The sequence below is a fragment of the Sitophilus oryzae genome, unplaced genomic scaffold (genome assembly GCF_002938485.1).
Source record: "Sitophilus oryzae breed Bouriz unplaced genomic scaffold, Soryzae_2.0 scaffold_1396_pilon_pilon, whole genome shotgun sequence".
Lineage (NCBI taxonomy): Eukaryota > Metazoa > Arthropoda > Insecta > Coleoptera > Curculionidae > Sitophilus > Sitophilus oryzae.
Window position 1 is genome coordinate 13,980,645 of NW_022146055.1, and position 26,739 is coordinate 14,007,383.

Consider the following 26,739-nt stretch of genomic DNA (forward strand, 5'->3'; position numbering starts at 1 on the left):
GACAACTGAGAATAAAAATATTAAAAATATATTATTTAATATAACAATTTTGAAATGTTACTAATATTCAGATTTTAAAAGATGTAAATTACATACTAAGAAAAATAAATTTTAATATACAGGGTACAGGGTGGTCCGAATTGTATTCCAGGTTTAATATGTTTAAAGCTTTGGTTTTTGAGATAATTAAATATATTTAAAAATGGGCAAGCTATAATAAAAAAGTTTATCAACACCCTGTACATTACTTTTCAGAATTAATTATTGTGCTGACTTTTAAGCCAGAAAAATAAACTTTACTAAAAAATTTGATTGCTTCCTTAAAAAAATTGCTGGTCTATTTTAAATATTTATTTAACATAAAAACTTCGTTATTTCAAATACAACCCTCTGTATTTTTTATAATAACTCGAAGCACATTTAAATGCTCTTTAAAACTATATTTTCCTATACCTATAAAGCGATTTTTCAATAAAATGGCAATGAAGATGGCTAGTGTCGTCATGGCAATTTTATAGTGACAGTTAGTCGCTATTTTCAAAATCGACATTAGTTTATGGAGTTTATTTAAATTTATAACAGTTTACTTTTATTTAATCTACCTACAATAGTTTAATAAGTAAGTATTTATTATTTTATCAAGAAACACAAAGAAGTATTCTTTGATGACTTGCGATGACTTGTAGATATATTGGATTTTCTATAAAAGAACCTATTAAGGCAAATTTATTTTCTTCACTTCCAAATACAGATTTCTGCCTAATAGGTTCTGCAAAATAGGAATAGTAGTTTTTCAAATCAACGCTTGTCAAGAAAATTTCTATTTGAACATCTTTGAGCATAAATCCTTCGGCCAACAAGCAATTTTACTCACAAAATAAAATCACTAGTACCATATCCATTCCTTCTGTTAGCAAATACTGTTTATTATTAATATTATCATTTTACCGTTTAATTCTGTAAAAAAATGTGAAATTTTTAACTACTAATTTCAAATGTATTTAATTGTATATTGGATACCTTCTAACACACAGTTTGAGAATAATACTACTTGATATCTTAATATGCATTTTATTATTACAAACTTATATTTCTTAATACACTTAAGCCTTCACATTAAATCCATCGAATTCTCATCTCGTTCTGATTAGCCTCGCATTATTTTGGAAAACGAATTTAAGCAGTAAAAATTAATAATATTATTTTATTTTTGGTTTGTTGTGACACTAGTGATAATATCGGCTCAACTTTCGTTTAGCTGAAATCTGTTATATAAAAAATGACTTTATATATGCGGTCTAGAAGGCGTTAGGAGTACAAAAATATGATGGAAATGTGTCAATGTCATTTTGTGCACTTTGTTTTTCATACATTTTTCAGTTTAGAAGCTTACGGGACCCGGGAGCGAATAGAGGTGCTGGGTGGGGTAAAATTATCTTTCGGGGGAATAACAATTCTTGTAGAATAGATAATATAGGTTCTTGTAAACTATAAGTACCTCGGAATGTTGCACTTATTCTTGTTTTTATTAAAGCTTTACGTAAATAGGGCTGATTTAAAACAAAAAATCATTGGATCATGCAGTTTTCTTTTATATTTTAATAATTAACTGTGATTTTACAAAAATATTAGATTGGTTAGCATTTGGGTTGCTTTGGTTAGCTTTTCTTTGTGGAGGGTGTTAAGCTGTGGTTTTTATATTTTAATAATTAACTGTGATTTTGCAATAATATTATTAGATTGGTTAGGATTTGGGTTGCTTTGGTTAGATTTTCTTTGTGGAGGGTGTTAAGCTGTGCTTTTCATATTTTAATAATTAACTGTGATTTTGTAAAAATATTATTAGATTGGTTAGCATTTTAGACAAAAGTGCTTCATCCAAGGATTTTTTTCTTTTAAACTGTTCTATAAGCATAGGACTTTCTGCCAAAAAAAAATCACTAAATTCGTGGGTACTTATACTTTACAAGACCCGATCATATAATAAGAAACAAATGGAAAATGAAAATCAAGCATTTCCGCAGGAAATTTTTAATTTTCCTGAGTTTGTAAACGCTTCTAAAAGGCAAAAATATATTTATTTTTTATATAACTGATTTCAGCTATTCTAAAGTCTATTAAATTTCCTCAGAAAATGGATACAGTTCACTTCCGCAGGAAAATTTTTATTTTCCTCAATTCGTGAATGCTTCTAAAAGGCAAAAATATATTTATTTGTTATATAACCGATTTCAGCTATTTTAAAGTCTAAAAAATTTCCTTAGAAAATGACAACAGCTTATTTCCGCAGGAAAATTTTTGTGTTTATATGCCCAGAAAAGTATTAAAAACAAAACGCAAAATGTATTTTTCTTATAGCAGATTTCAATTATTCTAGAGCGCGAAATTTGGAAATTACGCATTTCCGTAGGAGAATTTGTGTTTTCCGTGGTTCACAGTAGCTTTTAAAAGACAATTTTTTTTTTCTAATAACTGATTTCAGCTAAACGAAAGTTGACCCATAATATCTAATAATAACCTAACCTAACCAAACGAGCAAAATCAGGATAGCCAACTATTTCAATTATTGTTGATCGCTCCTACTCATGAATATCCGCAAAGAAAAATGTATCACATCGCAACGTTACTTGCAAATTTCAAACTGAAAAAAAACAATGTGAATAATTTATATCCAAGACCTTGTATATTTTATCTTTAGTAGCATTACTTGAAGTTACTATTATTATAGGTGCATTAAGCGTTGCACTTTACACTTAGGTATTTATAACAATTACGAATAATTGTATGGCACACAAATTAATTAGGAATTACACTTGTAATTTAATTTAGATATTAAAAAAACTTCGTCTTAGCAGAACCGAAACTAACCATAAAAAACCAAACCTATACTTGACCGATTAACATTTTATTTCGACGAGTTTTTTAAACTTTTATTGTTTCATCATATTCGTTTTTACTCCTTAACCGCAGATAATCAAAGATGGTTCGCGCGCTAACAAGTGTTGTTTTCTGTGTCATTTTGAGCAGTTTTAATGTATATGCTATTCAGTTACGTAAGTTAAATGAAATAACCATCCTTCTATTTTTAATTTAAAATTTAATTAAAAACAAAAATTAGAGATTTACATACTTTTTTGTGATTTGAAAATAATTATTCCAACAATATATAATTTAACAATTTTAGCAGTTACAGAATAACCCCAGGTGAGTCTTAAATAGGTGCAAATATTTTTAGGGGTAATATATTTCGACTACAGAGACACGCCTATGAGTTTTTTTTCGCCAAAAAAAAATACAAAATTTGGAGTTTTTTGAAAAAAAAATAGATTGTTTTTTAGTTATTACTTTAGAAACATAATTTCTTGAAAATATTGGCTACATAGATTGTGGATTAAATTTACAAAAAAAACAGAAAAAGTTCTCAAAACTTGCGAAAAAAAAATATTTTACGACCATACCAACAGGTATGGTAGGCTATTAAGATCGGCATAAAAAAATTTTTTTTAATGTCTGTCTGTCTGTCTGTCTGTCTGTCTGTCTGTCTGTCTGTCTGTCTGTCTGTCTGTCTGTCTGTCTGTCTGTCTGTCTGTCTGTCTGTCTGTCTGTCTGTCTGTCTGTCTGTCTGTCTGTCTGTCTGTCTGTCTGTCTGTCTGTCTGTCTGTCTGTCTGTCTGTCTGTCTGTCTGTCTGTCTGTCTGTCTGTCTGTCTGTCTGTCTGTCTGTCTGTCTGTCTGTCTGTCTGTCTGTCTGTCTGTCTGTCTGTCTGTCTGTCTGTCTGTCTGTCTGTCTGTCTGTCTGTCTGTCTGTCTGTCTGTCTGTCTGTCTGTCTGTCTGTCTGTCTGTCTGTCTGTCTGTCTGTCTGTCTGTCTGTCTGTCTGTCTGTCTGTCTGTCTGTCTGTTCTGTCTGTCTGTCTGTCTGTCTGTTCTGTCTGTCTGTCTGTCTGTCTGTCTGTCTGTCTGTCTGTCTGTCTGTCTGTCTGTCTGTCTGTCTGTCTGTCTGTCTGTCTGTCTGTCTGTCTGTCTGTCTGTCTGTCTGTCTGTCTGTCTGTCTGTCTGTCTGTCTGTCTGTCTGTCTGTCTGTCTGTCTGTCTGTCTGTCTGTCTGTCTGTCTGTCTGTCTGTCTGTCTGTCTGTCTGTCTGTCTGTCTGTCTGTCTGTCTGTCTGTCTGTCTGTCTGTCTGTCTGTCTGTCTGTCTGTCTGTCTCTGTCTGTCTGTCTGTCTGTCTGTCTGTCTGTCTGTCTGTCTGTCTGTCTGTCTGTCTGTCTGTCTGTCTGTCTGTCTGTCTGTCTGTCTGTCTGTCTGTCTGTCTGTCTGTCTGTCTGTCTGTCTGTCTGTCTGTCTGTCTGTCTGTCTGTCTGTCTGTCTGTCTGTCTGTCTGTCTGTCTGTCTGTCTGTCTGTCTGTCTGTCTGTCTGTCTGTCTGTCTGTCTGTCTGTCTGTCTGTCTGTCTGTCTGTCTGTCTGTCTGTCTGTCTGTCTGTCTGTCTGTCTGTCTGTCTGTAAGTCGTTTAAGACTCGCCCTGTAGATATTACTTGTCTATGCCATACAGTATTGGGTGTTCTGATACACTTAATTTTTTTCATCTAAAAATATTTTTATATTTTTTAATTATCTCTCTCCTAATTACTGAGTGTAATGAACTACTGTATTAGTTGAGACTATTCTTGGTCAAATACTTCAATAGTCAAATATATTAAAAAAATACAAGTAGTATTTTCTATCTTTATTACTAAACAAAAATTCCAAGTAAAAAATACTTAAAGTAGGTACATAATATCTTGTATTTAGGTTATAGTATTTTTATACAGGGTGGGTCTTAAATAAGGGCTAATATTTTCAGAGCTGGTAGATATCCATAAAAGGAACATATTGTTTCTTTTGCACGATTATGAGGTTTTTTTTTCGCAAATTTTTTTTCTTTTGAAAATTTGGAATTTGTGGAATTTTTTTTAGTTTTTAGTTAAAAAACATAATTTCTTGAGAATATGACACATGGGTAGTAGATTAAATTTACAAGAAAGAAAATCCAGAAAATATTCAATAGTTCCCAAAATTTAAGCAAAAATATTTTTTTTTTAAATTTTCAGCAAAATTTTTTTTTTAATATATATTTTTAGTTCATCTAAAAATTTGAATTGTTTCTTTTCTGAATATATAGGGTGAGACAATAAATTTTAGCTAGCCAGGAAATATTTTTTTGCCAAAATTCCTTGATTAAACTAAAGGTTTTAACACGCTCGTGGCACTCTAGATTGAAATTTAAAATGTTTTTTAACTGAATATTTCAAAAGTTAACATATTGCCACAGTTAACATATGCCACTCTACTTAGAATGTTATTTTCTATAAAATAAAGTAAAAAATATCGAGGGTGTCATTTAAAAATCAAATCTTGTAGTAATTTCCGATGGAACAGGAAGTAATTTTTATCTCAAAAAAAAAGTTATATATACGGGTGAGATACTTTTTAAAAACACCCTGTATACAGTATAAGGTTTTATCTTTAAAATACGATTTTTTTATTATTCTGAGGAGATACCAGAATTTAAAGAATCATCAGAAAATTTGTTGGGATAACTTGATAATAATTTCATTTTATGTTGAAATAAATACCTTGGTTTATATTTATACAGGGTGAGTCTTAAATAAGTGCAAATATTTTCAGGGCTGGTAGATCTCGATAAAAGAAACATATTTTCTCTACCATTTTTCAGATAAGTCCAAAATAACCGAGTTATTTAAGTTTGAAAATTAGAAAAAAATCATTTTTTTTTTAAATTTTAAGAGCCACCGGATTTTTTCTGTAATTGCATCCCTTTTAGTGCCTTAACCATAGAGTACGGAACTATAGTAAAAGCAGACATTAAGAAATTATACCGTGGGAAAATTTGCGGTGAACAGGCAGTTCTAAAAAGTTTTCGAAAAATATACAGGGAAATTTAAAAGAAAATGCACGATTTTCAACATCTTCTTTTTGCGAAAAAAACCTCATAGACGTGTTATTGGGGTCGAAATATACCAGCCCTGAAAATATTTATACTTATTTAAGACTCACCCTGTATAAAATTATGTACTTACTATATTTTCAACGATATTAATAATTAAAAGGTTTGTACGTTCAGCATAATTACAAGGATGCGTATTTATCCGTTTTCTACTACTGGCGTCATTAAATAGGACGATTAATAAAAAAATTAAAACCTTGGGTTACATATTTTTGTGGTCTTATTAAGGTTGTAGGTAGTAGTTATCTAGCTCTTGTCTTTTCATACACTTCTTCTCACTTCCACTACTCTACAAAATAAAAAAATATATTAAAATAATCTAAGTAGCGTATATTTAAAGCCAACTTTGCAAATTTGCTTTTCAAATCTGATATATTATATCTTTGAATTTGTTTATTATTATTATGCATGTCCACACTCTTTAAGTTATTTATTAGTCGTATCGTAAGACTTTCGGAATTTATAAAACAAAAATGTAAATTTATACACCTCTACGAATCATACTTATTTAAAAAAGTCGTGTTCTGAGGTTCAATAAGCGGTAGACCGCAGACGTCCGTAACAGAATGTTCTTCTATGAAAGAATACTTATATTAATGTCTCCTGGAATATCGTCAAAAAGGCTTATAATGAAGCAGGCTTTAGATGATAACAGACAAACAATTTTTATAAGATATTCCATTATAATTTGTTTTATTCTTGCCATTTAAAGTCCTTTTGATCATTAACTTCTATTTGTAATTCTAGTTTGATTTGCAAAAATAAAATTCTTGCATTTAAAAAAAAAACAGAAAAAAATGTTATTTATTGTTAGTGTAATACTAGATATATTAATTAATATTGTTGATTATTGGCCATTTCAATCAAGGTCAATTAATCATTGATGATGATGATAATACTGTTGGTTTGTAAATGAAAAAACATCTGTGTGTGTGTTATGTACTAAATAGTCCAAGAAAATGGGCCTTTAAATATGAAGTTTTGGTAAAAACAATTTTTTAAATTCACCCCTAAGATGGGGTGAAATAAATAGATAAAATTATTTATTCGAAATTTTCGGAGAAACGGTAAGAACTAGAAAAAAAAGTTCAAATAAAAGTTGTGGAGCATTCAAATTTACATAATTGACTCTATACTTTTTTGCTCAAATCAAAAATTAACCGAGATAGGGTACTTTTATTGGAACATTTTTTTCAAAGTCTTTACCGTTTCTCTAAAATGTGGAAAAAACACTTTATATTTATTGTTCCTTCTCGGGGTGAATATAAGTTACTTTGAAAGATCTAAAAACGAATTGTGAAAGATTTTTTTTTTAAATTCACCACTAAGATGGGGTGAAATAAATAGATAAAATTATTTATTCGAAATTTTCTAGAAAAAAAAGTTCAAATAAAAGTTGTGGAGCATTCAACTTTACATAAAAATTGGCTCTATACTTTTTTGCTCAAATCAAAAATTAACCGAGATAGGGTGGCTAGAAGCTAGGAGACAACTTTTATTGAAACATTTTTTTCAAAGGCTTTACCGTTTGTTTCTCTAAAATGTAGAGAAAAACACTTTATATTTTTTGTTCCTTCTCGGAGTGAATATAAGTTACTTTGAAAGATCTAAAAACGAATTGTGAAAGATTTTTTTAAATTCACCCCTAAGATGGGGTGAAATAAATAGATAAAATTATTTATTTGAAATTTTCGGAGAAACGATAAGAACTAGAAAAAAAAGTTCAAATAAAAGTTGTGGAGCATTCAACTTTACATAAAAATTGGCTCTATACTTTATTGCTCAAATCAAAAATTAACCGAGATAGGGTAGCTAGAAGGTGGAAGACAACTTTTATTGAAACATTTTTTTCAAAGCTTTACCGTCTTACCTAAAATGTGGAAATAAACACTTTATATTTTTTGTTCCTTCTCGGCGTGAATATAAGTTACTTTAAAAGATCTAAAAACGAATTGTGAAAGATTTTTTTTAAATTCACCCCTAAGATGGGGTGAAATAAATAGTTAAAATTATTTTTTCGAAATTTCGGAGAAACTGTAAGAACTAGAAAAAAAAAGTTCAAGTAAAAGTTGTGGAGCATTCAACTTTACATAAAAATTGGCTCTATACTTTTTTGCTTAAATCAAAAATTAACCGAGATAGGATGGCTAGAAGCTAGAGGATCATAGTAGAAATTTAAAAAAATATATAAGTTGCTGAAAAATTCATATATTTAACATTTTTATTCAATTTGTTTGGAAAGTTATAAATTTCAATTAAGATTTTTTTAAATTCACCCCGAGAAGGGACAAAAAATATAAATAGTGTTTTTTTCTAAATTTCAAAGAAACGGTAAAGACTTTGAAAGAAATGTTTCAATAAAAGTTATCCCCTAGCTTCTAACTACCCTAACTCGGTTAATTTTGATTTGAGCAAAAAAAGTATAATAATAATAGCTCCCGTATAATATAGCGTTTGACGCCTTGGGAGTAGCAAGGTACAGCTTGCCATGCTAGAGCCGTTCGGTATACAAGGAAGGTAATGTGGCTAGCACTACATTTCAGCCGCCTATTATTACCTCAGGATTGTGAATCCCAAGTACTCATTTAAGGCTGAGTCGACCTAGGTACCCAAACGGTATGAAACGGGTGTAGGATGCCGAGTGTAGGATTCGAACACACAACCTTGAGATGGGTAGACAAGAGCCTGTATCTCTACGCCACCGGGCCGGGAACCACAAAAAAAATAGAGACGGCAAAAAAAGAGCAAAAAAAGTATAGAGACAATTTTTATGTAAAGTTAAACGCTCTAGAGCTTTTATTTGACCTTTTTTTTCTAGTCCGTACCGTTTTTCCAAAATTTTCAAAAAATAATCTTATTTATTTATTTCACCCCTTCTCGGGGGTGAATTTAAAAAAATATATTTTACAATTTGTTTTTAGATCTTGCAAAGTAACTCATATCAAAAATTAAAGTTTTTACTAAAACTTCGTATTCGAAAGCCTATTTTCTCTGACTATAAAAGAGGATGTCAGAGAGGATTGTTAACACTAGATGTAATATTAATGTTTGATGATTTGTTTCATACAGCACCAGAAATCCACAAGTGCGACCGTACTGCACCTGATTTCAACGAATGTATGGTTAAAAGTATAGGAGAAGCGACTAGATATTTCAGTAAAGGTAATATCTCTTATATTTATTTTTATTAGATAGTATTAAAATTTATTAGTAATTTCAAAACTTCAATTTAGACCAACATGGGTTCATATCAAATTGGGAAAAATAATTTAAAATATAACTCCAATAAACCAATTTGATGTAGGCTCAAGGGATCAGTTACCTGCATGACGTCGACCCAGATATGTTTTTAAATAACATTAATAACAAATAAATACCGACCCATTAATCAAAAAAATATAACGATGTCAGGTCGACAACAAAGCGCAATTTTTTTGCTTGACACCAACAGCAAACATTATTTTAAAAGCAAGATAAAGGCAAAGGCTTTGGTGAGGGCAGCGAAAAACAAATATTTAGGCTTCTTGCCTTCACCGAGCAATCATAGGACGAAATTTCAAGGGCACCAGGTTTAAAAAAATAATTGCTTTATAGATCTTGTATAAGGTATAATTTTTTATGCTGGTTTCACATTTTTCCACCTTTTTAACAATATTTCAAACTTAAATGATACAAGGGGGATGTTGAAAATTGTTGCTCTATTTCGGAAAACCACCAAGGTTTTCCTGGTACCTAACTGCAACAAGCGACACTGCATGAAAAAATATTCTGATTAACTGTATTGTTTTTGAATTATTTTTTTACATTTTTGTTATCTAATCTATATCTAAACAGAAGTTAAGAATGTTTAACATAATGTGTAGTAATAAACATTACTACATATTATTTTAAACATAAATTGTTGTTTTTATTTCAGGTTCTAAGGATTTCGGTTACCCTGTCCTGTCGCCTTTTAGGATAGAACGTTTAGAAATTAATGGAGAACCTGGAAAATCTGTTACACTTAACCAAAAATACGATAATGTAGTTATGTATGGCATGACCGAATCAACAGTAAAATCATTTAGGTAAATTGTTCATTTAGATTACTAGTTTTTTTACAATTTAGTGATATTTCACCAATATTAGCCTAAATAAAGTTATTGTATATTAAACAGGTAATTAAAGTATTATACCGGGTGCGTCTCAAAAGTGGCTCACCCCTATAACTTTTTTATTTTTAAACGGTTTTATTTAGCTCGACCCGTACGGTATATATTTATTTGTTTGTTTATTTGGGTCAAAATTAGAAATTGAAATTTAAGTATCTTCCTGTTGTCAGATTTATCTGAAATTTGGTACACACCTTTAGTTCCGATGACAATACAATATAGTAATATCAATAACATTGTAAATCTTAGATGGCCGCCGGTACAAAATGGCGGATTTCATATTTTTCCACAACCCCCTCAATATGGGTATCAAATGAAAGGGCTACACTAGTAGAATACTGTGATTATGACAAAATTTAAAATCCAAGATAGACGTCGTTACAAAATGGCGTATTAGGTGAGGGCATGAGTAGTCGTGTCCAGAACAGTTGTGTCCAAGATTGTGTGACGTGAGAAGGACAGATAAAAAAAAATAGGTGATTAGATGTACATAGGTAGTTAGCGGTAGCTTTACCACCCAAGTTAAGGTAATAGGTTAAAACGTGCTGAGGACTGTATGGCATTAGAGTGGCTAAAAATGTAATGTCGCAAGCGTTTTCCCCTCAAGATTGGGCGCCTCTTGTTCTATATTATAGCCTTGCCCCTCTACTGAACCTCTGGGGGGGTCGACCGTTAAAATGTCCATTACTCGTGGGAACAACATGGACGAAATTTCAATGGTATCTTATCAAATGCTGTGTATGATTGACGCACGATTAAGACAACTTAAAAATCATGAAGACGAGTTCTTTGGAGGCATAAACGTTTTATTTTTGGAGATCTGTTACAACTGCCTCCAATCAAACGCTCCGGAGCTCCTGTTTTCAAACAGCCCGATCATCTCCAACCAGCCACACATATATGGCGTTTGTTCACGCTCTGTGAACTGACGGAGAATATGCGTCAGCAAGGGGACCATACTTTTATTGAAATATTAAATGCTTTGAGAATAGGTGAGCTAACCGCTAACCATTTTCGTATTTTGATGCAAAGAGTTATTCAAAACCCAAGTGATGAGTTTGCAACAGAGAAAGCGTTAAGGGTATACCCCACTAATCAGCAAGTAAACAATCACAACGCTGCTGTTTTAAATCTGTTCCGGAATAAGGGATCTCGAATTTACACCATTAAAGCACACGACCAACTAAATGACGCCACACGAAATACAGATAATTTAAACTTAGCAAATATAATACCAACAGATATAAATAAGATTGGAGGCTTACCATCAGTACTTGAAATATTTGTAGGAGCAAAAGTAATGTTGCGGTCCAACATTGACGTTTGATAAATTGACGGATTGGTAAATGGTGCTATAGGCCACATTACAGAAATTGTTTGGCCTCAGTTCCGTCGAACCGAAATGTACGACACAGATGTACCATCAGTTTGGATTGACTTTGGCAGAACGGCATACACGTTATACACCCGAAAGCCATACAGTTTCCAGCAAAATTCAATTATGGTACGGCTGAAAGAAGGATGCTACCCTTAATTTTGTCATGGGCATCCACCGTCCATAAAATGCAGGGCAGCACAGTCGACCATGCAGTAGTGTATTTGGGCTCAAAATTGTTTGAGGAAGGGCAAGCATACGTGGCTCTAACTCGAGTCAAGTCTCTGGAAGGGCTATGTATTGAGGAATTAGATTGTAATAAATTATCAGGTAAAAAACCATGTAATAATGATGCACTAAATGAATTAAATAGAATGAGGAATATTCGGTAGGCATTTCCGTTAAATACTAAAAACTAGAAAATAGAAAATCGGTAAAAAACTTTTAAGTTAAACGGTTTTATCTTATGTGCACTGAAAACTAGAAAATAATAATAATTAGGTATTTTGAACTTCTAGTTCAGAAATATTTTAGTACTAGGCAGAATAGCTTTTAGGCATATTAGACTAAAATAAAAACGTGGGGCCCATTAACTATTGCTGTAATACTTTCTTCTATACTAAGTGTGGATTGCATCGACTTACTATAATCGTAACTGGAGATTTTGACAATCAATAACCAGCCGTGGCGGCTTCACCAGCGAACGCCGAGCTCATGACCTACCAAAGTATAAAGATATGCTTTGCCATAGGTAGGATTTCAGAGGGTCCCCACGTTTTTATTTTAGTCTAATATGGGAGATTTTCCACCTAAAGTGACCAAAAACAATTGAATACGAAAAGCTATTCTGCCTAGTACTAAAATATTTCAGAACTAGAAGTTCAAAATACCTAATTGTTATTATTATTTTCTAGCTTTCAGTGCACATAAGATAAAACCGTTTAACTTAAAAGTTTTTTTACCGATTTTTTATTTCAGATAAAAAAACGAGATTTGGTATGTTGTTATCATATATCAAGAGGCTTCCTGTTGTGACCTAAAGTGACCAAAAACAATTGAATACGTCAGCCAATCCCAATTTATGTCATATACTAACACACCGAATCTCGTTTTTTTATCTGAAAAAATAAAAAAGTTATAGGGGTGAGTCACTTTTGAGACGCACCCGGTATTTAATGACGTTGAAAAAAAAACAGAAAAAAATAAAGGAATAAAATAAAAAACATAATTTCTTGATAATTTGGCAACACAGATAGTAGATTAAAATTACAAGAAACAAAATCAATAAAAGATCCAGTGGTTCTCAAAATTAAAGCAAAACAGTTTTTTTTAAATTTTCAAACTAAAATAACTGGGATATTTTGGACATATTTAAAAAACGGTAAAGAGAAAATATGTTTCTTTTGTTGAGATCTACCAACCCTTGAAGGGCTGCTGCGCCACTGAGTCTAATAAATTATAAAAATTGTATTATGTTCTGTTTTACAACAAATGTTTTTCAGTTTAAAAGATGATGGTGGTGTATGTCTTTGGGAACTTGTGATTCATACCCCATATACTCGAATGGAAGCGGATTATCAAATGACAGGTCAAATTTTAGTATTTCCTATTAACGGCCATGGAAGATGTAATGTAACACTGAGTAAGTCAATTAAATAGGCAGATAAGAAAAATGTAATTTAGCAGAATAATTAAAAATTTTATAATTAAAAATTGAAAATCATTATACCGGGTTATATCGTAACCACCGTAATAACAAGGCCGGACAGCTTATTCGTGACGTCATCAACTGGAGGCCTAAACTTTGATTGCATTTGATACACTTTACACGTATATAATGGATATAAACTTTAATTGCACCAAATTTTTAATAAATAATAATTAAACATAAAATTTTAAAAACATCAGATTGATATCCCATCTCACATTATCCATCGTCATTGTATTTATTTATGCTGTAAGTGTGTCTAAGTTTCTTTTATTTCCTTTTCCAACTCTATCATTATTTTTTAACAACAGTAGTTTTTCAGACGTGTATTTCTAATAGAATTTATGACAATTTTTACAATAACTTAGCATTATAAATAGTACATTGCGGAAATTTTAATAAGGGTGTTATTACTTTTAATGTAATCCAAAGATATTTTTGATAAAAATATTTTTTTATTGTGAATTTTGAGCAACTCCTCATGGTTTTGCAAGACTTTGTTAAAAATTATATATTCAAATAAAACTATATTAGTTATTTCATCTTTTGGAAACCCAAGACTGCCTGTAGTAAGGTTTTTTATAAGTGAATTTTGTTCAATATCAGTGTTGTCTGAAAATTTTAAATTATTTTTAGGGACATTAATGACTGAATCTTAAGTTTCTTCTCGCCTTCATATAAATGTCGAACACAAAGACTGTACTGACTCCCGGCTATCTGTCTATATTTTCCAAACCTACTTTCAAAAGGATCAGTTTGCAAGTTCTCTAGTAAAACATACCTCATATTTTACTCATTAAAACAATATTTTATTATTTCAAGCCTAACCTGTTACTCAACTGAAGTTAATAACTTTAATATTGAACACGGATAAAAGTTAGAAATTTTTTATTATTTTCATCGCATTTTAAAGAATTTAGTAGATAACAAGCATGACTAATAATTTGATCAGTATTACTATCAGGGTTCGGAAAACTACATGTTACTCTTAAAAACTATATAACTACATTACATGTAGTTAATCGATGTAGAGGGTGTAGTGTATGTAACTTTCAAATATGAAAGGTTCGAGGTGAGGTAAAAGATAAGTAAAAGCTTTAGAAAATACATATAAATATATTTGAGAAAACAGAAGAAATATAGCTTTAAATATAATATTCACATCTTATTATTTAGACATTATAAGGCATTATACCTTTTAAATTGTATAATTGCACACACTTATAATCACTTTATAGTTTAAACACCTCTTTTTACAGATTTATAACTTTTTTCACCCTTCTATTATCGATTATAATTACCACGACCGCACACCTACTGATAAATCCGCTACGCGCTTCGACAGGCGCCGCACAGTGGTCTAAATGTAAAAATTACGGGGACATTAGGTGACAAGTTTGTCTTCACTGAAGATTGATAGTATGTATAATTTTATAAATAGAATAAAGTCCCATCTTACTTGTATATCAGAGTTTTGTATTTGGTGGATCGGAATCCGATAAAATTGAGGACAAAGTAAACAAAAACATAAATGTTCATTTATATAGAATTTGATCTCGAATATCTTAAGTTCGTTTTGGTAGTTGTGTTGAGATTAGAATATCGTGGTTTGGTTTGGTTTTTTAATTCAGACATGTCTGCTCATTTGTCAGGTAAGTTTAGTTACTTATTTCGAAACACGAATTTTGATATAATTAGTTGTCAAAGAAGTATTTACAATTTTATTAAAGTTTAAAGAATGGAAGGCTCAGAAAAAAAACGACCCTTTTCTTCACCGTCAAACTCAATTTATTTTGAAGCTAGTATATCTACCTATCGTGTAACAATATACTGAGCTGCAGATAGGTGCAGTCTCGTGAAATTTTTATTTTTTTTCCTATTATGTACAGTTTCGGGCGTGAGTCGAAAACACTTATTTGAGCTTTTGAATGAAAATGGCTGGATGGGAAGTGCCACTTTTTTAGTTGTGAGAAAAAAGATGGCCGACTTTGTCAAACAACGCATCCCTACTGCTGACGATGATGACCTAACCATCAAAATATCATGGTTTTCAAATCAAATTGCTTTACGTTGGAAAAGGTGCTACCGGAATAAGAAAGACTTTTTAAAGAATACATGTAATTTGGCTTAACGAATATGTTTATAAATCTAAGTGCCAAAGCACCTTTCAGCCAGGGCCTATTTTACCATAAGGCCCATAAGGCCCGGGCCTTGGGCCCGGTGGTCTGGGAGGGCCGTTAAGGGTTGTACAATATTCATAATTTCTTGAATTTTTGAATTCTGTTGGAAAAGAGGGCCCGAATTTTTGCTTGGGCCTTAGGGCCCGACCAGATGAAAAATAGGCCCTGCTTTCAGCAACATGCAAAAACGCCTTCGCGAAAGAACTCAAAAGAATTTAGTGCTGTTAGCACTAGAACTAAGAGAAGACGTACACAAGAATTGTTTTCTCAGTGTAGTCCTGTTGAACTTGCGTTTGCTACTCAGACTGGATATACAAAAAAAGGAAAGAGAAATGTTGCTTTTGCCATCAAAAAAGCTACCATTTTTAGTCCAGAAGAGTTGGCAAAAATAAAAAATTTTAGAAATGTTAAACAACGAGATGCGACCATTTTCTCCAGAGGAAGCCTTAATAAAGATAACATTTTGTAGACCAGTAAATATACATTCAGTTAAAATACCCAAGTAACACAATATCATTATCAACATTGTTTTTAAGTTGTAATATTCACTTGTAAATTCAACAAATAAAATGACAAATACCATCTTGTAATATCCTGGCGCAATAAAACAAAATAATATTTTAGGTACTGTAAATAATGGTATAGAGCTTCAAAAATAAAAATGGCTGTAACTTTTGATACACATGGTATAAACCATTCACCCCTATGTCAAAATGCTGGAAAAAGTACCAGGAATTGAAATCTTAAAAAATATATAGGGTGTTTTCTTTAAAAAAACTGAAGTTTGGTCTTTAGCACTTTTCTGACACACCCCGTATAATTAAAAATATTTTAACAAGAAGCAATTCATTATTACTTATAACTTTTGTATTAGCATTATTTTAAAATTCTAAATAGCAAACGAGATACTAGACTTTATCGCATTAATTGAACACCCTGTATATAAAATAGGAAGGTAAAAATGTAAAAAATCTTTTTGATGAGTGTAATTTTACATAAAAACATTATACATAACAATTATTTCCTTTATTGCAAAAACAAAATTGGGTGTCCCCGTAATTTTTCCATTTAGTTTAGTAATATCGATAAAATACATAATATATACTATAAAAAATATCTATTATTTTATTGTTTTTTTTTCTCATATTATACACTATTGTGAACTTAAAATATTCCTTTATTAAATTTGATTGATAAAAAGTGAGAGATAAACATTTATTGACTGGTATGATTTTTTCCGTATTCTATTAAAACTATTTTTATATACTATATAATATTTTAAAAAAAAAAGAAAACAGCATCTCGTTGGAAAAGACATTTTAAAACTTCGAAATATATCTGGCGAGTGAAAAAAGATCCACAATTTGAACTTTTATCGGGTAATTATAAACGCTGCTAAATAAAGTTGGGCCTCCAGTTGGTGACGTCACGAGATTTTTACGTCACAGCTATCTGGCCTTGTTATTACGGTGGTTACGGTTATATACATCGTCCAGTGCCTTCTATTAAAAGATCAGCCTACGGGCGAGATTTATGACGTCACGCTAGTTAGATATAACAGATTAATAAATATGTTGTAGAATACATGGAAAACATAATTATTCCTCAGATTTTTGGTTTGTATTTTAAAAATGATATAGTTTAAATGAAATATACATAATATACAGTTAATAACTACAACATATATACCTATTTATAGTAATAAATACTTTGGCAAATAAACTATGAACCATACAAATGCAGCAAATGTTTTACAATGTACAAATAATGTATAGGTACATAAGATAATGAGTAAAATGTAAATATATTTTAAATTTTGGGGTTTGAAAATCGATCTAATTTAACAAAAAACATTTAATATCTACTAATAGTGATGTATTATTATTTGCATTCACAAAATTTATATGTATATTTGGCAAGTATCAATGTTCGAAAAATTATATTTACAAATAATACAATATTATCTAAAAAGGCGTCAGCGATGGCTATGAAATGAAGATCGCTGGCATTTTATATGTTAAATTATTCTAAATTTTTGATTTTCTTAGGGATTTTAGGGTTCGGGAAAACGTTGATTAAGTTTTCATTTGCTTTCATTATTTTTAGTTTGGTTTAAACGTTTTCGCCAACTATAGTTTTTACAGTGTTGTGTCATATGAGAAAAATATAAGTCGAATATAATCCAAAAATTACATAACAATATAATTCACACCTTATAATGTTTACTGCAAATAATAAACTAATATAAACTTATCAAAAGATGACCACATATTTTTTAAAATTATTATTCTTAACACTAAAATTATCTACATTGACTATGGAGTACGCAGTAAACATTATGTGCGTGGTGTGAATATTTTATATGTAATTTTTTGGATTATATTCGACACTATTTTTTTCATATGACACAGCACTGATGAAGGCTATAATGTTAGCCGAAACGTTTTTCTTAAACCAAATAAAAATAATGAAAAACGAAATGAAAACTTAATCAGCGTTTTTCCCGAACCTAAATTCCAAGAAAATCAAAAAATTTAGAATATTTAGAAACAAGGTTCAAGAATATCAAATTTTCCAAGATTGTAAAATTCTAGTTAATTATTTTATATGTACAGTTATTTAGGGAATGTCATCGATGTTCATTTCCAAGCCAACTAGACGCCGATTTTTTTCGGTGATACGGTATAATTCTTACGTAAAATGTAAATAACATTAGACCAATTAAAACAAAGAAATATGAATTTCTTTGTATTTTTAGTAACACCTTTATTCTTAAAACTTAATTTTGTATTATGCAAATATACCAATTTTATTGTTATTTTATTCATATTCTATTCAGCCATCACTTAAATATTTGATATTAATTTGGTATTATAAATAATCAACACCTTTCATTAAAAATTACTGAACAAATATATGTTATGCTTGACATACATTATATATTATCAAACAAAAACACATTCTTCTTTTAAACTGTATCTGTCTTGTCTTTACAAAAATCTTTTTTAAAATGAACTCAAAGTAATAATCTTTTTCATGATCTTTAATACACATATTCTTTATTTTTCCCTAGATCATAATACCTACTTACGTGTTTGAATCTATCGAAGCTGAACCAACAACACTTGGAGTGGAGATTCCACAATATGAATAAAATAACATAATTGTCCAGTTTTCATTAATACCATCATGGGAGAATATTATTTTTAAATTTATTAAAGATATTTTCAATAAAATTCTCTTGATTTATAACTCGTACCCACTTTTCTTGCTCTTCCGGACACTTTAGGCTGCCTAGTATAATAACTATCCTTAGTAACTATCCTTTCCACCAGGAACACAACAAAGATGAGGCATAGCACCAAAAACACACTCCACTTAAGCTTTATTGATGAATTGTTAGAGTCTTAAAAAACACACACAAAAATCACGATAAGTAAAAAATGTATGGGCACTTTTAGGTTAAATCACTTACACAACGTGTAATTTTTAAAATTTCTATTTTTTTATGCGAAACCGAGAGTGACCATATATCTGGTAGTAGTTTATGTCACTTCAACACCAAAATAATTAGTTTTTTGCACTACAATAATAAATAATACCAAAAATCAAAGAGTTAAAACCAAAAATCAACCGACAAAATATGAAACGGAATCTAACCCAATATCTAAGTATGTACAGCTGATGAAGTAAACAAAAGTCCGCCCGTAGGCTGATCTTTTAATAGAAGGCACTGCATCGTCGTCGAAAACAGGAAATTCCATGCAAATTTTGAACTGGCCATTGGCTCCTATTAATTTTACAGCTAATCGTAATAAGTTTCTTGTCATAATGTTATTCTATTCAGAGTGTCATTTTTTTATTGATGGCAATGGTGTCATTTAAAAATCAAAAGTTCTTGTAATTTCCAGTGTCAACAGGAAGTTGCCGAAAACAATTGTATACGTCAATCAATCCTAATTTATATCATATACATACCAAATCTCCTTTTTTTATCTGAAAAAATAAAAAAGTTATAGGTGTGAGCCTCTTTGGGGAAGCACCCGGTGTAAAAAAAATATATTTTTTTTCTTTTAGAAAACTTATTTTAATTCTAAAAAAATATTTTACAGATTTTCTATGTAAACTTTTCTTCACTATACGTATTAGTTTTTATTTAATATTTTTTAGTGCTTTTATTCAACCCATTTACTTAAAATTCACTCTCTGCGGTTATCCCTACTTTTAGATATATTTTGCCGTCATGAAAATTTGTATATATTGTAGTATAAACATTATATATTATTATAATTATTATTTTATTTTTATTTGCCTATAGTTAATAAAAATAATGCAATTAAACTGATTTTAATTATTAAGAGTGTATATTTTTATGTCATATTTAATATTGTTTAGATTTTTTGTACATTTTACAATTCTTTGTATTTAAATTTAAACATTATTTTATTTTTTCTTTTTAGCTGGCATAGTTAATAAACACACAGCCGATTGCGAACATTACACCAAGAAAGGCAAATCCCATATGAAATTAAAAAATTATAAAATGGACATGTCTACCGAGGGTGCCTATTTTGATTTTGAAAATATATTTCCCGGAAACGAACAAATATCGAAAGAAGTGGGAAAAACAATTAACGAAAATTCCCAGGAGGTATTCAACGATGTCAAGCAAGGTTTTGAGAAAATCTTGGCCGAGCTTCATCAAAATGCAGCTAACAGTGTCTTTTCGAAAATTCCAGAAAATGAATTGTTTGTAAAATAAGAGAAATAATACAGTTATATCTATATAAAAGACTACAATACTCTGAAAAGATGAATAGATGATAGTTATAGTACATTATTTTTTGATTGTGATTAAGAACACTAGTTAAGAGTATTCATTAAGATTATTTTTTCTTTCAAAAATGTAACTTTTCCTCAAATAGTAAATAGTTAGGAACAGTAAATAGTTATTGGGGGTTTATATCATTTATACATGTGTAATAATATACATTTGTCAAATATTGATATATCTGTAAATAAATATGGTAAAATATTAGAAAATATAATGAAAAAAAAATTACTGTAGAAATAAAGATAATTGAAATACAAAATGATTTTTTTTATAATTAACATATGGAATTAAAATTATTTATTTTATAATTAACATATGGAGTTATTGTATTGTTACGTTTTTCGTCGGTTCCGTGTGGATAGAAAGTCACAATTTATTTAAACACTATTTATTTAACACTAATTAACAAAAACAATAACGATAAAAGACTTATATGTAGAACTATTTACAAACGATTTATAACTAAGAATTTATTTTGAACTTTAGCGCGTCAACTGTACTGTTTATTTACAACTGCCCCCTGTAGGCCACAGCCGCCGGCTTTTATACCGACAGGTAAAGAACTCTAGAATAGTCCATAGATCGTTAGGTGCGTAGAGAAGGGTTTCGAATGTTCTCGTATGTACTAGTCCATTCCAGTGGGACTCGATTCTTCTCGAACGAATGAATCATTACGGTGTCTATTCTTTAATGCGATGTTAAGGTCACAAGAATAGATATCAACCAGAAGCCTAACTTAGAGTTTGCGCGGGAAACATCGCCTAACCTAAAAATAGCGGTAGAACCTGTCAACGCACTGGCGTTCGCAGTTCACTTATGTTTTGCGTTTTGCTGAGAGCAGTAGCTGTTCGTCATTCGTAAATATTGAATATTGTGGTTTGTGTTGTTTTATAACTGAACGGAGCGAATAGTCTGGAATAGTTATTAAATATTTGTTGTGCTAGGTACATTATTTATAATAACTTCAAAGAGTACTGGTTCAGTTTGTGCCTCAAGAATGTGCAAAAGCCGGAGTTATGTTTCGCCAGGACGCAAAATGTTTTACGATACGTTTGTGGATATTTAATAAAAAAATGTTTCAGTATACATTCATGTGATATATGTATCAAATATGCAAAGGCACACAGTGAGTTAGATGATACATCGTTGTTTTGCCATTTACGTGCCTATGAAAATAATAAAGAGTGAAATAATAATTTAGATATTTTTGGCAATCTTCAGATGTCACATGACAATTTTGTATCTTTTGTTTCTTCATTAGAACTTGTTTTTAGTAAATATTACGAAGAATATGGGACAAGACATTTTATTAAAGAAATATATATAATATGCAAACAAATTAATTTCAAACATCCATCTACTATTTTTCCCCTAAAATATGTAACTAAATTATATCTGCTTATGAAATTGTATTATACATTAAAAAAGATAAACCTTAATTTTAAAACAGCCAATAAAAACAAACTAATTATATGGAGGCATGAATAAATACCTACATAAGTATTCTGATGTTAGCTTGTTTATTTATTTCGTTTGAAACTTAAATGAACACCTACCCTATCTTTACAGGATGTTTTAAAACGGGCCAATTGAAGGTAAGTATCTCAAGCGTCCTTATAAAGAACCCAAAGTTTTAAATTTCAACCAAATCTCTTCTTATATTAAAAAATCCGCCATATTGGATCCGCTAATTTGATTTTTTTTCTTCAAAAATATTATAAAAGTGTCACCGGAACTCAATACGTGTGCAACATTTCGGAAAAATTGGGATAATAGAAGTGATCAATAAAGCTGCTGCCAGATTTGCAACAAACAAAGGTATGGTAAAGTTAAATAAAATCGTTTAAAAATATAAACTATTTTTATACCGCGATATCTCTAATGGTTTACTAATGCAGTGTTTTTTATCGCTGGCAATAAGTTTTACATTAAAAATATTACTCCATAAAATATGTTGGGACATTTGTACTAAACCAATATTACAGCATCTTAAACAAATTAGCCTTTACTTTTAACTTTAACAAACTCACCTATTAAAGTTTTAAGCAGTAGTTTTATTAACTGCCGAATGATATTAATTAATTCTATACTTTTCAATTTACAACAAAAAAATAAATACAACTCTGTATACATTCAACGGAAATTTATTAAATACGTCTCTGTGTTCTACCGCTATTAAATGGCGGCCCAATTCGTGAAACGTTACGGATTTCAGCTCCAGTTAGGTTTCTGGTTGATATCTATTCTGTGGTTAAGGTCATCTGAGGGCAGGACATATAGTTAGGTTAGGTCGAGTCCACACGGGTCCGCAACACTGCCCCCTTCTTAGGTACATGCTCGTCCCGAGATGTACACGGTGAATGAAGGTATTTGCAAAGCTGGCCCCTGGTACATTGCGAAGTCTGGTAGAAATAGCAGTCTACAGTTTTCTCTCCCGATCTCAGCTTTGGGTTGTAGCAGCAAACGAGGATCTCGATTCCCGTAAATCTGAACAAGACTTCAATCATGTTCCGGATTGTACGCCAACTCAAACCATCGAGTCCACACGCCAGCTTCGGAATGGCTAATCGTGCAATGTTGTTGTTTAGCAGGGCTTCTCTCAGTTCAATCAGGGTCTTCCATAGATTGAGATAAGTCGGCTTACTCGGGGACCATTCCTTGGTGACCAGGTAGAAGATGTGCCTTGCTTGACCATGTGCATTGTCGGTTAGCCTCAAGACGCTTCCAACCTCTGGATCCTGTCGGCGTAGTTCTCCGACACGCCCAAACTTCTCATTGAACGTCGCAGCGATTCCTCTGGACATCCGCAAATCTCGAGCCACACAATGAGCGAGCGAATAATCAGGAGGCACGGAAAAGAGGTCTCGTTGATCTTCTTTGGTTACACCATAGCGAGCCTTCTCACTGCTGTTGTATCGGGCCATGAAATCGTCAAAGGACATCTCCGAATCAGGGGGATCAAAGCTGCAGGTTCTCACGGTCCCAGCACGATCTTCTATTTCGCCTTGGTAGGGGCTCAAACGGTTGAAATGGACTACCCTCGGTTTTCCTTTTGGCAATTTTCTGATACGGTATACGACGTCATTAATTCTATCCATGACTTCGTATGGCCCTTCCCACGAGGATTGTAGCTTCGGAGATAACCCACGACGTCTCTGCGGGTTATATAGCCACACCAACTTCCCTGGTTGGTATCCTCCATGCTCAGCTTGAATGTCGTAGTGTTCCTTCATTCGGTCACTAGCACTTTGAATATTTAGGCGGACTCTCTGATGAATGTCGTCCATCCTTTGACGTAGTGTGTGGACATAATCTTCTCCGGCGACTTCTTCTCCCGGTCGGCAACCAAATTTCAGATCACAGGGTAGGCGCACTTCCCGTCCCATAACGATGCTGGCTGGAGTTTGCCCTGTGGATTCTTGGACGGATGAGCGGTAGGCCAACAAGAACAGGTGAAGGAATTTGTCCCAGTCTCTTTGGTGGTCAGAGACTACTTTGGCCAGATAACGGTTGATAGTTCTGTTCGTGCGTTCAACCATCCCATCGGATTGTGGATGTAGAGCAGTCGTCCTGGTCTTGCGGATGTTAAGGACTTCACAGACGCCTTGGAACAAATCAGAATTCTTAAACTGCAACAGCCATTTCAAAGCAGCATGGTCTGTTCTTAACAAGAACTTTCTTCCATAGAGATACTTGTAGAAGTGTTCCACTGGCTTTAACTACTGCTAGTAATTCTCGTCTGGTTACACAGTAGTTCCTTTCCGGTTTTGACAAGGCCTTACTAAAATAACCAATGACTTTTTCTTGACCATCCTGGATCTGAGACAGAACAGCGCCTAACGCAACATTGCTAGCGTCGGTATCCAATATAAAGTTTCCGTTGCCAAGAGGATAGCTAAGTATGGGCGCACTAGTCAGGGCCTTCAATCTTCGGAATGCCTCGTCAGAATCTGAGTCCCAAGAGAAACGCCTTTCGTCTTCGGTAAGTCTGGTCAATGGTTTTGCGATGGTGGCGTAACCTTGTACATAGCGGCGATAGTATGTGCATAGTCCCAAAAAGCTTCGTAGTTCATGTTTGTCTTTGGGTATCGGCCACTCTTCCACTGTCTTGGTCTTCTGTGGATCTACCGCAACTCCCTGGGAGGAGACTACATGGCCCAAGTAGTGTGTACCTTTTCTTGACACAGATGACATTTCTTGGGGCTAAGTTTCAAACCAGAGCTCCCTAGTCGCTTGAAAACTTCTTCCAAATTCTTCAGATGATCGTCAAAGGATTTCCCAACCACTATGATGTCATCCAGGTACACGAAACAGGTAGTCCAGGATAGTCCCTTTAACACAGACTCCATTAGTCTCTTAAAGGTAGCTGGCGCGTTGCACAATCCAAAAGGCATGACAGTAAATTGCCACAGTCCGGAGCCCACCGAGAACGCTGTTTCCTCTCTGTCTTGGCGCCATGTCGACTTGCCAATATCTTCAGATCCAAAGTAGAGAATATCGTCGACCCCGCCAGCGTGTCTAGAGTATCGTCTATCCTCGGCAGGGGATAGCTATCCTTCTTTGTAACATTATTGAGCTGCCGATAATCAACACAGAACGTGGTGGTACCGTCTTTCTTCTTTACTAGTACTACCGGCGATGTCCACGGGCTGTTAGATGGTTCGATGACACCCTCTTCTTTCATTTCTCGAAGGATTTTGTCAGCTTCTTCACGTTTGGCGAGCGGAAGTCTTCTCGGATTTTGTTTGATTGGTCGTGCATCTCCGGTATCAATTTTGTGTTGTACTAAATTGGTACGACCTCTCTGTCCTGCTTCTCCTTTATCAAACACATCTTGATACTTGATTATCAGGTTTCTCAATTTTCTTCTATTTTCGGGAGATAATCCTTTAACGTTTACTAACTCCTTCACCATTTTGTCCGGAATTTTTGAAGTCGAAACTTTGGAGGCTTCCACGCTTCGAACGACTGAGGAGACCGAACAACAGTACCCTAAGAGGGTTCCCTTCTTCAAGGATACAGAATAATAATTCGTGTTCATTACTCTCACCGGTACAGTTTTCTTCGCTCGTAGCAGGGCTTTTCCAACAGCGATCCCTCGTCCTATTTCGCTGTCATGGTTCCTTGGCTCCAACAGAATAATACTCCCATTATTCATTTTACCTTCTAGGCAACCATCCAAAAATATCTCACAGCGCTCAGGGATCGAAACATCTTCTGCTACCACCACGCGAAGCGTCTCCTCACATTTTCGATGCAGAACCACTTCTTCTTCATTTATTTTCAAAATTCCTTGTTTGAGGTTTAGCTCAAAACCTCTAGTGGTCATGATGTCCATTCCGAGAATAAGTTCATCTTCGATGTCTGCTACTAACACTCGATGATTAAAACAGGTGCTTCCGATAACAAAATTAAGATCTACCTCTCCATGGATGAGAGCGGAGCTTCCTGTAGCTGTACGTAGTCGCCATTGTGTTGTTTTAATCCTTTTTAATGTTTTAAGGATATCCGGCCTGATGATTGTTTTGGTCGCACCCGTATCCAAAAGCATGGTCCGTAACTCTCCATCCACGAAACCATCCACAAAAATGCTGTTGAACTTGTGTTGTAGCGAGGGCGACTTGAGCAGTTGGGGCATGTTGGGTTCAGGTCGACGTGTGCCCCTTCATTTCGACCCTTAGTAGTTTTCCGACCTCGACGAAGCCGGTTCTTCGTTCTTCTCCTTACAACGGCTTCGCACGTGTCCTACCTGTCCATAATTCCAGCAACGAATCGGTCCCTTCTTGCCCATGTACTGGTCCAGTACCTTCCGAACAATCCCTTCCACGGATTCGTCGATGGCCCGTACTTTTCCTAAAGACCGAGAACTTTGTTTCGCGGCCTCAAATTCTAGGGCACGTGCTAAAGCATCCACCAAGTGCGTTGGGGGGGCTAGGAGAAGTGCTTGTCTTGTCTCGTTGTCACGTAAGCCGTCGGAGAATGCCTGTACTGCCAACCGCTCCATAACATTCTCTGGCGTAACAGGTAGCGTAACGTCTAACGCAACGGTCAACGGTCAGCGTAACGTCTAACGCAAGGCGAATGAGGCGGGCTACGTCGGCTTCAAACTCCTGCAGAGACTCATTTGACTTTTGAATGCGATTTTTTAGCTGGGAATGATAGATATGTTCCAAATGAGCTTGGCCGTACCTCATTTCTAAATGTCGTACCAATTGCTGATAATCTCCCTGTTCCGATGGTGACAATGTCTGCAGGATATCAGTCGCATCTCCTCGCAGTGCGACAGTCAAAGCGCTAGCCTTTTCAGCGATTGTCCATCCGTTCGCTCTCGCAGCGGCCTCAAACTGGCAAAAATAATTGGCCCAAGCGGTTTTTCCGTCAAACTGCGGAGGTTTCATAACTGATTTTGAGGCATACCTATTTTCGACTAGTTTCGGTCCCTCCGATGTTTCTTGACATTTTGGTGAATTCGACTTCGCTATTTCTTCT

At 33.2% G+C, this 26,739-nt stretch overlaps 1 protein-coding gene across 1 annotated transcript; it reads left to right on the forward strand.

The window, feature by feature from the left end:
• Positions 1-2,767: 2,767 nt before the first annotated feature.
• Positions 2,768-20,508, forward strand: LOC115876073 (protein takeout-like). Its single transcript, XM_030891760.1, has 5 exons — positions 2,768-3,053; positions 9,072-9,164; positions 9,919-10,069; positions 13,031-13,170; positions 19,877-20,508. The coding sequence occupies exons 1-5, from the start codon at positions 2,981-2,983 to the stop codon at positions 20,176-20,178; spliced, it is 759 nt and encodes a 252-aa protein (XP_030747620.1). The 5' UTR covers positions 2,768-2,980; the 3' UTR covers positions 20,179-20,508.
• Positions 20,509-26,739: the final 6,231 nt, after the last annotated feature.